Below are 13,760 nucleotides of genomic sequence, written 5' to 3'. Positions count from 1 at the left end.
TCTGGTCTCTGGTCCTTTAGTCATGTTAAAGACCTTCTCTCTGGTCTCCTCTGGTCCTTCAGTCATGTTTAAGACCTTCTCTCTGGTCTCCTCTGGTCCTTTAGTCATGTTAAAGACCTTCTCTCTGGTCTCCTCTGGTCCTTTAGTCATGTTTAAGACCTTCTCTCTGGTCTCCTCTGGTCCTTTAGTCATGTTAAAGACCTTCTCTCTGGTCTCCTCTGGTCCTTTAGTCATGTTAAAGACCTTCTCTCTGGTCTCCTCTGGTCCTTTAGTCATGTTAAAGACCCTCTCTCTGGTCTCCTCTGGTCCTTTAGTCATGTTAAAGACCTTCTCTCTGGTCTCCTCTGGTCCTTTAGTCATGTTAAAGACCCTCTCTCTGGTCTCCTCTGGTCCTTTAGTCATGTTAAAGACCCTCTCTCTGGTCTCCTCTGGTCCTTTAGTCATGTTTAAGACCTTCTCTCTGGTCTCCTCTGGTCCTTTAGTCATGTTAAAGACCTTCTCTCTGGTCTCCTCTGGTCCTTTAGTCATGTTAAAGACCTTCTCTCTGGTCTCCTCTGGTCCTTTAGTCATGTTAAAGACCCTCTCTCTGGTCTCCTCTGGTCCTTTAGTCATGTTTAAGACCCTCTCTCTGGTCTCCTCTGGTCCTTTAGTCATGTTAAAGACCTTCTCTCTGGTCTCCTCTGGTCCTTTAGTCATGTTAAAGACCTTCTCTCTGGTCTCCTCTGGTCCTTTAGTCATGTTTAAGACCCTCTCTCTGGTCTCCTCTGGTCCTTTAGTCATGTTAAAGACCTTCTCTCTGGTCTCCTCTGGTCCTTTAGTCATGTTTAAGACTCTCTCTCTGGTCTCCTCTGGTCCTTTAGTCATGTTAAAGACCCTCTCTCTGGTCTCCTCTGGTCCTTTAGTCATGTTAAAGACCTTCTCTCTGGTCTCCTCTGGTCCTTTAGTCATGTTAAAGACCTTCTCTCTGGTCTCCTCTGGTCCTTTAGTCATGTTTAAGACCCTCTCTCTGGTCTCCTCTGGTCCTTTAGTCATGTTTAAGACTCTCTCTCTGGTCTCCTCTGGTCCTTTAGTCATGTTAAAGACTCTCTCTGGTCTCCTCTGGTCCTTTAGTCATGTTTAAGACCTTCTCTCTGGTCTCCTCTGGTCCTTTAGTCATGTTTAAGACCCTCTCTGGTCTCCTCTGGTCCTTTAGTCATGTTAAAGACTCTCTCTGGTCTCTGGTCCTTTAGTCATGTTTAAGACCTTCTCTCTGGTCTCCTCTGGTCCTTTAGTCATGTTAAAGACCTTCTCTCTGGTCTCCTCTGGTCCTTTAGTCATGTTTAAGACCTTCTCTCTGGTCTCCTCTGGTTCTTTAGTCATGTTAAAGACCTTCTCTCTGGTCTCCTCTGGTCCTTTATTCATGTTTAAGACCTTCTCCCTGGTCTCCTCTGGTTCTTTAGTCATGTTAAAGACCTTCTCTCTGGTCTCCTCTGGTCCTTTAGTCATGTTAAAGACCTTCTCTCTGGTCTCCTCTGGTCCTTTAGTCAGGTTAAAGACCTTCTCTCTGGTCTCCTCTGGTTCTTTAGTCATGTTAAAGACCTTCTCTCTGGTCTCTGGTCCTTTAGTCATGTTAAAGACCTTCTCTCTGGTCTCCTCTGGTCCTTTATTCATGTTTAAGACCTTCTCCCTGGTCTCCTCTGGTTCTTTAGTCATGTTAAAGACCTTCTCTCTGGTCTCCTCTGGTCCTTTAGTCATGTTAAAGACCTTCTCTCTGGTCTCCTCTGGTCCTTTAGTCATGTTAAAGACCTTCTCTCTGGTCTCCTCTGGTCCTTCAGTCATGTTTAAGACCTTCTCTCTGGTCTCCTCTGGTCCTTCAGTCATGTTTAAGACCCTCTCTGGTCTCCTCTGGTCCTTTAGTCATGTTTAAGACCTTCTCTCTGGTCTCCTCTGGTCCTTTAGTCATGTTAAAGACCTTCTCTCTGGTCTCCTCTGGTCCTTTAGTCATGTTTAAGACCTTCTCTCTGGTCTCCTCTGGTTCTTTAGTCATGTTAAAGACCTTCTCTCTGGTCTCCTCTGGTCCTTTATTCATGTTTAAGACCTTCTCCCTGGTCTCCTCTGGTTCTTTAGTCATGTTAAAGACCTTCTCTCTGGTCTCCTCTGGTCCTTTAGTCATGTTAAAGACCTTCTCTCTGGTCTCCTCTGGTCCTTTAGTCAGGTTAAAGACCTTCTCTCTGGTCTCCTCTGGTTCTTTAGTCATGTTAAAGACCTTCTCTCTGGTCTCTGGTCCTTTAGTCATGTTAAAGACCTTCTCTCTGGTCTCCTCTGGTCCTTTATTCATGTTTAAGACCTTCTCCCTGGTCTCCTCTGGTTCTTTAGTCATGTTAAAGACCTTCTCTCTGGTCTCCTCTGGTCCTTTAGTCATGTTAAAGACCTTCTCTCTGGTCTCCTCTGGTCCTTTAGTCAGGTTAAAGACCTTCTCTCTGGTCTCCTCTGGTTCTTTAGTCATGTTAAAGACCTTCTCTCTGGTCTCTGGTCCTTTAGTCATGTTAAAGACCTTCTCTCTGGTCTCCTCTGGTCCTTTATTCATGTTTAAGACCTTCTCCCTGGTCTCCTCTGGTTCTTTAGTCATGTTAAAGACCTTCTCTCTGGTCTCCTCTGGTCCTTTAGTCATGTTAAAGACCTTCTCTCTGGTCTCCTCTGGTCCTTTAGTCATGTTAAAGACCTTCTCTCTGGTCTCCTCTGGTCCTTCAGTCATGTTTAAGACCTTCTCTCTGGTCTCCTCTGGTCCTTCAGTCATGTTTAAGACCCTCTCTGGTCTCCTCTGGTCCTTTAGTCATGTTTAAGACCTTCTCTCTGGTCTCCTCTGGTCCTTCAGTCATGTTAAAGACCTTCTCTCTGGTCTCCTCTGGTCCTTTAGTCATGTTAAAGACCTTCTCTCTGGTCTCCTCTGGTCCTTTAGTCATGTTAAAGACCTTCTCTCTGGTCTCCTCTGGTCCTTTAGTCATGTTTAAGACCCTCTCTCTGGTCTCCTCTGGTCCTTTAGTCATGTTTAAGACCCTCTCTCTGGTCTCCTCTGGTCCTTTAGTCATGTTTAAGACCTTCTCTCTGGTCTCCTCTGGTCCTTTAGTCATGTTTAAGACCTTCTCTCTGGTCTCCTCTGGTCCTTTAGTCATGTTTAAGACCTTCTCTCTGGTCTCCTCTGGTCCTTTAGTCATGTTTAAGACCTTCTCTCTGGTCTCCTCTGGTCCTTCAGTCATGTTTAAGACCTTCTCTCTGGTCTCCTCTGGTCCTTTAGTCATGTTTAAGACCTTCTCTCTGGTCTCCTCTGGTCCTTTAGTCATGTTTAAGACCTTCTCTCTGGTCTCCTCTGGTCCTTTAGTCATGTTAAAGACCCCCTCTCTGGTCTCCTCTGGTCCTTTAGTCATGTTAAAGACCCTCTCGCTGGTCTCCTCTGGTCCTTTAGTCATGTTAAAGACCTTCTCTCTGGTCTCCTCTGGTCCTTTAGTCATGTTTAAGACCCTCTCTCTGGTCTCCTCTGGTCCTTTAGTCATGTTAAAGACCTTCTCTCTGGTCTCCTCTGGTCCTTTAGTCATGTTAAAGACCCTCTCTCTGGTCTCCTCTGGTCCTTTAGTCATGTTAAAGACCTTCTCTCTGGTCTCCTCTGGTCCTTTAGTCATGTTAAAGACCTTCTCTCTGGTCTCCTCTGGTTCTTTAGTCATGTTTAAGACCCTCTCTGGTCTCCTCTGGTCCTTTAGTCATGTTTAAGACCCTCTCTGGTCTCCTCTGGTCCTTTAGTCATGTTAAAGACCTTCTCTCTGGTCTCCTCTGGTCCTTTAGTCATGTTAAAGACCTTCTCTCTGGTCTCCTCTGGTCCTTTAGTCACGTTAAAGACCTTCTCTCTGGTCTCCTCTGGTTCTTTAGTCATGTTTAAGACCTTCTCTCTGGTGTCTTCAGGAGCTCTGGTGGATCAGGGCGTGTTCGAGGAGCTCACACAGACGCAGCTGGCTCCTCTGTACGAACACATGCAGAACCTGGGCGTGCTCTCCTCCATCTCTCTGTCCTGGTTCCTCACATTGTTCCTCTCGGCGCTGCCCTTCTACAGCGCCACGGTGCTCATGGACGCCTTCTTCTGCGACGGCATCACCGTCATCTTCCAGGTACCAAACAGATCACAGCAGAACACACTGAACTTTAGGGCTGCTCTACCTGAACAGATCCCACAGGTTATTATATACATGTGTGTGTGTGTCCTGTAGGTGGCGCTGTCCGTTCTCTTTGACAACATGGAGGCTCTTTTCGCCTGTAACGATGAAGGGGAGGCCATGACAGTTCTGGGCAGGTAACACTCACCTGACTTTGTGTGGAGTTTGCATGTTCTCCCCGTGTCTGCTCGGGATGTAACGATATCAGAAGCTCACGATACGATACGATATTGATCTCACGGTAAATAAGAACATAACTTAAACAAAATTGTCTGGTCCTGGTCATGGCCCTCCCTGGTCATGGCCCTCCCTGGTCAACATCTGCTCTGGTCTGCAGGCTCCTCTCACTGGACTCTTTCTCTGGGCAGGTTCATAGTGAAGAACATCTGGTCTGCAGGCTCCTCTCACTGGACTCTTTCTCTGGGCAGGTTCCTGGAAAACGTGGTGAACCGTGAGGCAGACGAGCACATCCCAGTGCTGCACTCAGCCGTGTCCTCAGAGGAGCCTCCAGGGCCTCAGATCGACGTCTTCAGCCTCATCCAGGAGTCCTACCAGGTGAGGAGGGGGTCCTACAGGGTGAGGAGGGGTCCTACAGGGTGAGGAGGGGTCCTACCAGGTCAGGAGGGGGTCCTACAGGGTGAGGAGGGGTCCTATAGGGTGAGGAGGGGTCCTACCAGGTCAGGAGGGGGTCCTACAGGGTGAGGAGGGGTCCTACAGGGTGAGGAGGGGTCCTACCAGGTCAGGAGGGGGTCCTACAGGGTGAGGAGGGGTCCTACAGGGTGAGGAGGGGTCCTACCAGGTCAGGAGGGGGTCCTACAGGGTGAGGAGGGGTCCTACAGGGTGAGGAGGGGGTCCTACAGGGTGAGGAGGGGGTCCTACAGGGTGAGGAGGGGGTCCTACCAGGTGAGGAGGGGTTCTACCAGGTCAGGAGGGGTCCAATAGGGTGAGAAGGGGTCCTACAGGGTGAGGAGGAGTCCTACAGGGTGACAAAAAAATGACAAAAATTGACAAAAAAAAGACAAAAAATGACAAAAATGTGACAAAAAATGACAAAAATGACAAAAAAATGACAAAAAATGACAAAAAATGACCCTGTGGTTCCTCCTTTCTCCTCTCTCCTCGTCTCTGTGGTTCCTCCTCTCTCCTCGTCTCTGTGGTTCCTCCTCTCTCCTCGTCTCCTCCCTGACCCTGTGGTTCCTCCTCCCTGACCCTGTGGTTCCTCCTCTCTCCTCGTCTCCTCCCTGACCCTGTGGTTCCTCCTCCCTGACCCTGTGGTTCCTCCTCTCTCCTCGTCTCCTCCCTGACCCTGTGGTTCCTCCTCCCTGACCCTGTGGTTCCTCCTCTCTCCTCGTCTCCTCCCTGACCCTGTGGTTCCTCCTCCCTGACCCTGTGGTTCCTCCTCTCTCCTCGTCTCCTCTTTGACCCCTGTGGTTCCTCCTCTCTCCCTGACCCTGTGGTTCCTCCTCTCTCCTTGTCTCCTCCTCTTTGACCCCTGTGGTTCCTCCTCTCTCCCTGACCCTGTGGTTCCTCCTCAGAGGTTCGGAGGTCTCCGCGCTGACGTCATTGAGCAGATGAGGTTCAAGCAGCGTCTGAAGGTGATCCAGAGTCTGGAGGACACGGCGCAGAGGAGCGTGGTCAGTCTTCTTCATGTTAAAGCTTCAGGTAGTGCAGGAGCAGGACCTCACGGATGTTCTGTTTCAGGTCAGAGCCGTCATGACTGAGTCGGCCTTTTCCACAGACGAACTGGAGGAGCTTTACTGTCTCTTCAAGGTGAGTATCCCAGTACATGAGTATCTGAGTACACGAGTATCTGAGTATCCCAGTACACGAGTATCTGAGTATCCCAGTACATGAGTATCTGAGTACACGAGTATCTCAGTACATGAGTATCTGAGTATCCCAGTACATGAGTATCTGAGTACACGAGTATCTCAGTACACGAGTATCCCAGTACACGAGTATCTGAGTATCCCAGTACACGAGTATCTGAGTATCCCAGTACACGAGTATCCCAGTACACGAGTATCTGAGTATCCCAGTACACGAGTATCCCAGTACACGAGTATCTGAGTATCCCAGTACACGAGTATCCCAGTACACGAGTATCCCAGTACATGAGTATCTGAGTATCCCAGTACACGAGTATCCCAGTACACGAGTATCTGAGTATCCCAGTACACGAGTATCCCAGTACACGAGTATCCCAGTACATGAGTATCTGAGTATCCCAGTACACGAGTATCCCAGTACACGAGTATCTGAGTATCCCAGTACACGAGTATCCCAGTACACGAGTATCCCAGTACACGAGTATCTGAGTATCCCAGGACACAAGTATCTCAGTACACGAGTATCTCAGTACACGAGTATCCCAGTACACGAGTATCCCAGTGCACGAGTATCCCAGTACACGAGTATCCCAGTACACGAGTATCTCAGTACACGAGTATCTCAGTACACGAGTATCTCAGTACACGAGTATCCCAGTACACGAGTATCCCAGTGCACGAGTATCCCAGTACACGAGTATCCCAGTACATGAGTATCCCAGTACATGAGTATCCCAGTACACGAGTATCTCAGTACACGAGTATCCCAGTACACGAGTATCCCAGTGCACGAGTATCCCAGTACACGAGTATCCCAGTACACGAGTATCTCAGTACACGAGTATCTCAGTACACGAGTATCCCAGTACATGAGTATCCCAGTACATGAGTATCCCAGTACACGAGTATCCCAGTACACCAGTATCTCAGTACACGAGTATCTCAGTACACGAGTATCTCAGTACACGAGTATCTCAGTACACGAGTATCTCAGTACACGAGTATCTCAGTACACGAGTATCCCAGTACACGAGTATCTCAGTACACGAGTATCTCAGTACACGAGTATCTCAGTACACGAGTATCTCAGTACACGAGTATCCCAGTACACGAGTATCCCAGTACACGAGTATCCCAGTACATGAGTATCCCAGTACATGAGTATCTCAGTACACGAGTATCCCAGTACACGAGTATCCCAGTACACGAGTATCTCAGTACACGAGTATCTCAGTACACGAGTATCCCAGTACACGAGTATCCCAGTGCACGAGTATCCCAGTACACGAGTATCCCAGTACACGAGTATCCCAGTACACGAGTATCCCAGTACACGAGTATCTGAGTATCCCAGTACACGAGTATCTCAGTACACGAGTATCCCAGTACACGAGTATCCCAGTACACGAGTATCTGAGTATCCCAGTACACGAGTATCTCAGTACACGAGTATCCCAGTACACGAGTATCTCAGTACACGAGTATCCCAGTACACGAGTATCTGAGTATCCCAGTACACGAGTATCTCAGTACACGAGTATCCCAGTACATGAGTATCCCAGTACATGAGTATCCCAGTACACGAGTGTCCCAGTACACGAGTATCTCAGTACACGAGTATCTCAGTACACAAGTATCCCAGTACACGAGTATCTCAGTACACGAGTATCTCAGTACACAAGTATCCCAGTACACGAGTATCCCAGTACATGAGTATCCCAGTACATGAGTATCTCAGTACACGAGTATCTCAGTACACGAGTATCTCAGTACACAAGTATCCCAGTACACGAGTATCCCAGTACACGAGTATCTCAGTACACGAGTATCTCAGTACACAAGTATCCCAGTACACGAGTATCCCAGTACATGAGTATCCCAGTACATGAGTATCTCAGTACATGAGTATCTCAGTACACGAGTATCTCAGTACACAAGTATCCCAGTACATGAGTATCTCAGTACACAAGTATCCCAGTACACGAGTATCTCAGTACACAAGTATCCCAGTACACGAGTATCTCAGTACACAAGTATCCCAGTACATGAGTATCTCAGTACACGAGTATCTCAGTACACAAGTATCCCAGTACATGAGTATCTCAGTACACGAGTATCTCAGTACACAAGTATCCCAGTACACGAGTATCCCAGTACATGAGTATCCCAGTACACGAGTGTCCCAGTACACGAGTATCTCAGTACACGAGTATCCCAGTACTTGAGTATCTAAGTACTTGAGTATCCCAGTACATGAGTATCTCAGTACACGAGTATCCCAGTACACGAGTATCTCAGTACACGAGTATCTCAGTACACGAGTATCCCAGTACACGAGTATCCCAGTACACGAGTGTCCCAGTACACGAGTATCCCAGTACACGAGTATCTCAGTACACGAGTATCCCAGTACATGAGTATCTCAGTACACGAGTATCCCAGTGCACGAGTATCTCAGTACACGAGTATCCCAGTACTTGAGTATCTCAGTACACGAGTATCCCAGTACATGAGTATCTCAGTACACGAGTATCCCAGTGCACGAGTATCTCAGTACACGAGTATCCCAGTACTTGAGTATCTAAGTACTTGAGTATCCCAGTACATGAGTATCTCAGTACACGAGTATCCCAGTACACGAGTATCTCAGTACACGAGTATCTCAGTACACGAGTATCCCAGTACACGAGTATCCCAGTGCACGAGTATCCCAGTACACGAGTATCCCAGTACACGAGTATCTCAGTACACGAGTATCTCAGTACACGAGTATCCCAGTACACGAGTATCCCAGTACACGAGTATCCCAGTACACGAGTATCTGAGTACACGAGTATCCCAGTACACGAGTATCTCAGTACACGAGTATCCCAGTACACGAGTATCTCAGTACACGAGTATCCCAGTACACGAGTATCCCAGTACATGAGTATCCCAGTACACGAGTATCCCAGTACACGAGTATCCCAGTACACGAGTATCCCAGTACACGAGTATCTGAGTACATGAGTATCCCAGTACACGAGTATCCCAGTACACGAGTATCTCAGTACACGAGTATCTGAGTATCCCAGTACATGAGTATCTCAGTACACGAGTATCTGAGTATCCCAGTACACGAGTATCCCAGTACACGAGTATCTCAGTACACGAGTATCTGAGTATCCCAGTACATGAGTATCTCAGTACACGAGTATCTGAGTATCCCAGTACACGAGTATCTCAGTACACGAGTATCTGAGTATCCCAGTACATGAGTATCCCAGTACACGAGTATCTCAGTACACGAGTATCTCAGTACACGAGTATCCCAGTACACGAGTATCTCAGTACACGAGTATCTCAGTACATGAGTATCCCAGTACACGAGTATCCCAGTACACGAGTATCCCAGTACATAAGTATCCCAGTGCACGAGTATCCCAGTACACGAGTATCCCAGTACACAAGTATCTCAGTACACAAGTATCCCAGTACACGAGTATCTCAGTACACGGGTATCCCAGTACACGAGTATCTCAGTACACGAGTATCCCAGTACACGAGTATCTCAGTACACGAGTATCCCAGTACACAAGTATCTCAGTACACAAGTATCTCAGTACACAAGTATCCCAGTACACGAGTATCCCAGTGCACGAGTATCCCAGTACACGAGTATCCCAGTACACGAGTATCTCAGTACATAAGTATCCCAGTACATAAGTATCCCAGTACACGAGTATCCCAGTACACGAGTATCCCAGTACATAAGTATCCCAGTACACGAGTATCCAGTACACGGGTATCTCAGTACATAAGTATCCCAGTACATAAGTATCCCAGTACACGAGTATCCCAGTACACGAGTATCCCAGTACATAAGTATCCCAGTACATGAGTATCTAAGTACTTGAGTATCTGAGTATCCCAGTACATGAGCATCTGAGTACTTGAGTATCTGAGTATCTGAGTATCTGAGTATCCCAGTACTGGAGTATCTAAGTACTTGAGTATCTAAGTACTTGAGTTTCTGAGTACTTGAGTATCTAAGTACTTGAGTATCTGAGTACTTGAGTATCTGAGTACTTGTCTGTCCTCAGTCCAAACACATGAGTATCTGAGTATCCCAGTACTTGAGTATCTGAGTATCTGTCTGTCCTCAGTCCAAACACATGAGTATCTAAGTACATGAGTATCCCAGTACTTGAGTATCTGAGTACTTGTCTGTCCTCAGTCCAAACACATGAGCAGCTGTTACTGGGGTCCGGGCCCGACTCCCGGTTCTGCTGGTCCTGATCTGGTGGTGCCGTATTTGGAGCAGCACCGTGTGGACCACGGCCACTTCAGTCAGCTGATCATCGAGCTGTCGCCGTGGAGATGGAACAGCCACGCCCACATCATGGCCGCCCGCCTCTTCAGACTGCAGGACCAGAACCAGGACGGACTGGTGAACTTCAAGGAGTTCATCTGTCCCCTGAGTAAGAGCCGCCGAAGAACCGTTACTCTGACAAAAGAACCGTCACTCTGACTATAGAACCCTAACCCCTAACCCTCTGACTATAGAACCCTAACCCCTAACCCTCTGACTATAGAACCCTAACCCCTAACCCTCTGACTATAGAACCCTAACCCCTAACCCTCTGACTATAGAACCCTAACCCCTAACCCTGACCTTATATTGACAGAAGAACCTTAACCCTGACCTTCTACTGACTAAATAACCCTAACCCTGACCTTCTACTGACTAAAGAACCTTAACCCTGACCTTCTACTGATTAAAGAACCATAACCCTGACCTTCTACTGACTAAAGAACCATAACCCTGACCTTCTACTGACTAAAGACCCTTAACCCTGACCTTCTACTGACTAAAGAACCTTAACCCTGACCTTCTACTGACTAAAGAACCATAACCCTGACCTTGTACTGACTAAAGAACCATAACCCTGACCTTCTACTGACTAAATAACCCTAACCCTGACCTTCTACTGACTAAATAACCCTAACCCTGACCTTCTACTGACTAAAGAACCTTAACCCTGACCTTCTACTGACTAAAGAACCATAACCCTGACCTTGTACTGACTAAAGAACCATAACCCTGACCTTCTACTGACTAAAGAACCTTAACCCTAACCTTCTACTGACTAAAGAACCTTAACCCTGACCTTCTACTGACTAAAGAACCTTAACCCTGACCTTCTACTGACTAAAGAACCTTAACCCTGACCTTCCACAATCGTTACAGCTCTGTTTTCTTTCAGCTGTGATGTTCCATGGAGACCTCACTGAGAAGCTCAAGCTGCTCTACAAGCTGCACCTTCCACCAGGTAGGAGACACGCCTCCTTTAAAGACACGCCTCCTTTAAAGACACGCCTCCTTTAAAGACACGTCTCCTTTAAAGACACGCCTCCTTTAAAGACACGCCTCCCTTAAAGTTTAATCGATAATAGTTAATTAATTAATAGATAATAATTTGTGTTATTAGTTAATAATTCATGTTATTACATAATAGCTCATGTTAATAGATAATAGTTAATGTTAATAGATAATAGTTCATGTTAATAGATAATAGTTTATGTTAATAGATAATAGTTCATGTTATTAGATAATAGTTTATGTTAATAGATAATAGTTCATGTTATTAGATAATAGTTCATGTTAATAGATAATAGTTCATGTTAATAGATAATAGTTTATGTTAATAGATAATAGTTCATGTTATTAGATAATAGTTCATGTTAATAGATAATAGTTCATGTTAATAGATAATAGTTCATGTTAATAGATAATAGTTCATGTTAATAGATAATAGTTCACGTTAATAGATAATAGTTTATGTTAATAGATAATAGTTCATGTTAATAGATAATAGTTCATGTTAATAGATAATAGTTCATGTTTATAGGAAATAGTTCATGTTAATAGATAATAGTTTATGTTAATAGATAATAGTTAATGTTAATAGATAATAGTTCATGTTAATAGATAATAGTTCATGTTAATAGATAATAGTTCATGTTAATAGATAATAGTTCATGTTAATAGATAATAGTTCATGTTAATAGTTCATGGTAATAGATAATAGTTCATGTTCATAGATAATAGTTTATGTTAATAGATAATAGTTCATGTTTATAGGAAATAGTTCATGTTAATAGATAATAGTTTATGTTAATAGATAATAGTTAATGTTAATAGATAATAGTTCATGTTAATAGATAATAGTTCATGTTAATAGATAATAGTTCATGTTAATAGATAATAGTTCATGTTAATAGTTCATGGTAATAGATAATAGTTCATGTTAATAGATAATAGTTCATGTTAATAGATAATAGTTCATGTTAATAGATAATAGTTCATGTTAATAGTTCATGGTAATAGATAATAGTTCATGTTAATAGATAATAGTTTATGTTAATAGATAATAGTCCATGTTAATAGATAATAGTTCACGTTAATAGATAATAGTTTATGTTAATAGATAATAGTTTATGTTAATAGATAATAGTTTATGTTAATAGATAATAGTCCATGTTAATAGATAATAGTTCATGTTAATAGATAATAGTTTATGTTAATAGATAATAGTTCATGTTAATAGATAATAGTTCATGTTAATAGATAATAGTTTATGTTAATAGATAATAGTCCATGTTAATAGATAATAGTTCACGTTAATAGATAATAGTTTATGTTAATAGATAATAGTTTATGTTAATAGATAATAGTTCATGTTAATAGATAATAGTTTATGTTAATAGATAATAGTTTATGTTAATAGATAATAGTTTATGTTAATAGATAATAGTTCATGTTAATAGATAATAGTTCATGTTAATAGATAATAGTTCATGTTAATAGATAATAGTTCATGTTAATAGATAATAGTTCATGTTAATAGATAATAGTTCATGTTAATAGATAATAGTTCATGTTAATAGATAATAGTTTATGTTAATAGATAATAGTTTATGTTAATAGATAATAGTTCATGTTAATAGATAATAGTTTTTGTTAATAGATAATAGTTCACGTTAATAGATAATAGTTTATGTTAATAGATAATAGTTTATGTTAATAGATAATAGTTCATGTTAATAGATAATAGTTTATGTTAATAGATAATAGTTTATGTTAATAGATAATAGTCCATGTTAATAGATAATAGTTCACGTTAATAGATAATAGTTTATGTTAATAGATAATAGTTCATATTAATAGATAATAGTTTATGTTAATAGATAATAGTCCATGTTAATAGATAATAGTTCACGTTAATAGATAATAGTTTATGTTAATAGATAATAGTTCATATTAATAGATAATAGTTTATGTTAATAGATAATAGTTCATGTTAATAGATAATAGTTCATGTTAATAGATAATAGTTTATGTTAATAGATAATAGTCCATGTTAATAGATAATAGTTCACGTTAATAGATAATAGTTTATGTTAATAGATAATAGTTTATGTTAATAGATAATAGTTCATGTTAATAGATAATAGTTTATGTTAATAGATAATAGTTTATGTTAATAGATAATAGTTTATGTTAATAGATAATAGTTCATGTTAATAGATAATAGTTTATGTTAATAGATAATAGTTTATGTTAATAGATAATAGTTTATGTTAATAGATAATAGTTCATGTTAATAGATAATAGTCCATGTTAATAGATAATAGTTCACGTTAATAGATAATAGTTTATGTTAATAGATAATAGTTTATGTTAATAGATAATAGTTCATGTTAATAG

At 42.7% G+C, this 13,760-nt stretch overlaps 1 protein-coding gene across 1 annotated transcript in view; it reads left to right on the top strand.

Moving 5' to 3' along the window:
* Positions 1-13,760, top strand: part of LOC306982570 (TBC1 domain family member 9B-like) — a 46,090-nt gene that overhangs the window by 27,086 nt on the left and 5,244 nt on the right. The window contains exons 13-19 of the mRNA XM_079582543.1: positions 3,934-4,136; positions 4,236-4,318; positions 4,610-4,736; positions 5,717-5,815; positions 5,883-5,951; positions 10,227-10,470; positions 11,257-11,322. Of these exons, the coding sequence (XP_079438669.1) occupies positions 3,934-4,136; positions 4,236-4,318; positions 4,610-4,736; positions 5,717-5,815; positions 5,883-5,951; positions 10,227-10,470; positions 11,257-11,322 (891 nt within the window). The remainder of the gene's footprint in view (positions 1-3,933; positions 4,137-4,235; positions 4,319-4,609; positions 4,737-5,716; positions 5,816-5,882; positions 5,952-10,226; positions 10,471-11,256; positions 11,323-13,760) is intronic.

Source organism: Gobius niger (assembly GCF_951799975.1).
Source record: "Gobius niger genome assembly, chromosome: 24".
In the NCBI taxonomy this organism is placed as follows: domain Eukaryota; kingdom Metazoa; phylum Chordata; class Actinopteri; order Gobiiformes; family Gobiidae; genus Gobius; species Gobius niger.
This window is presented reverse-complemented; position numbering and strand designations above follow the sequence as displayed.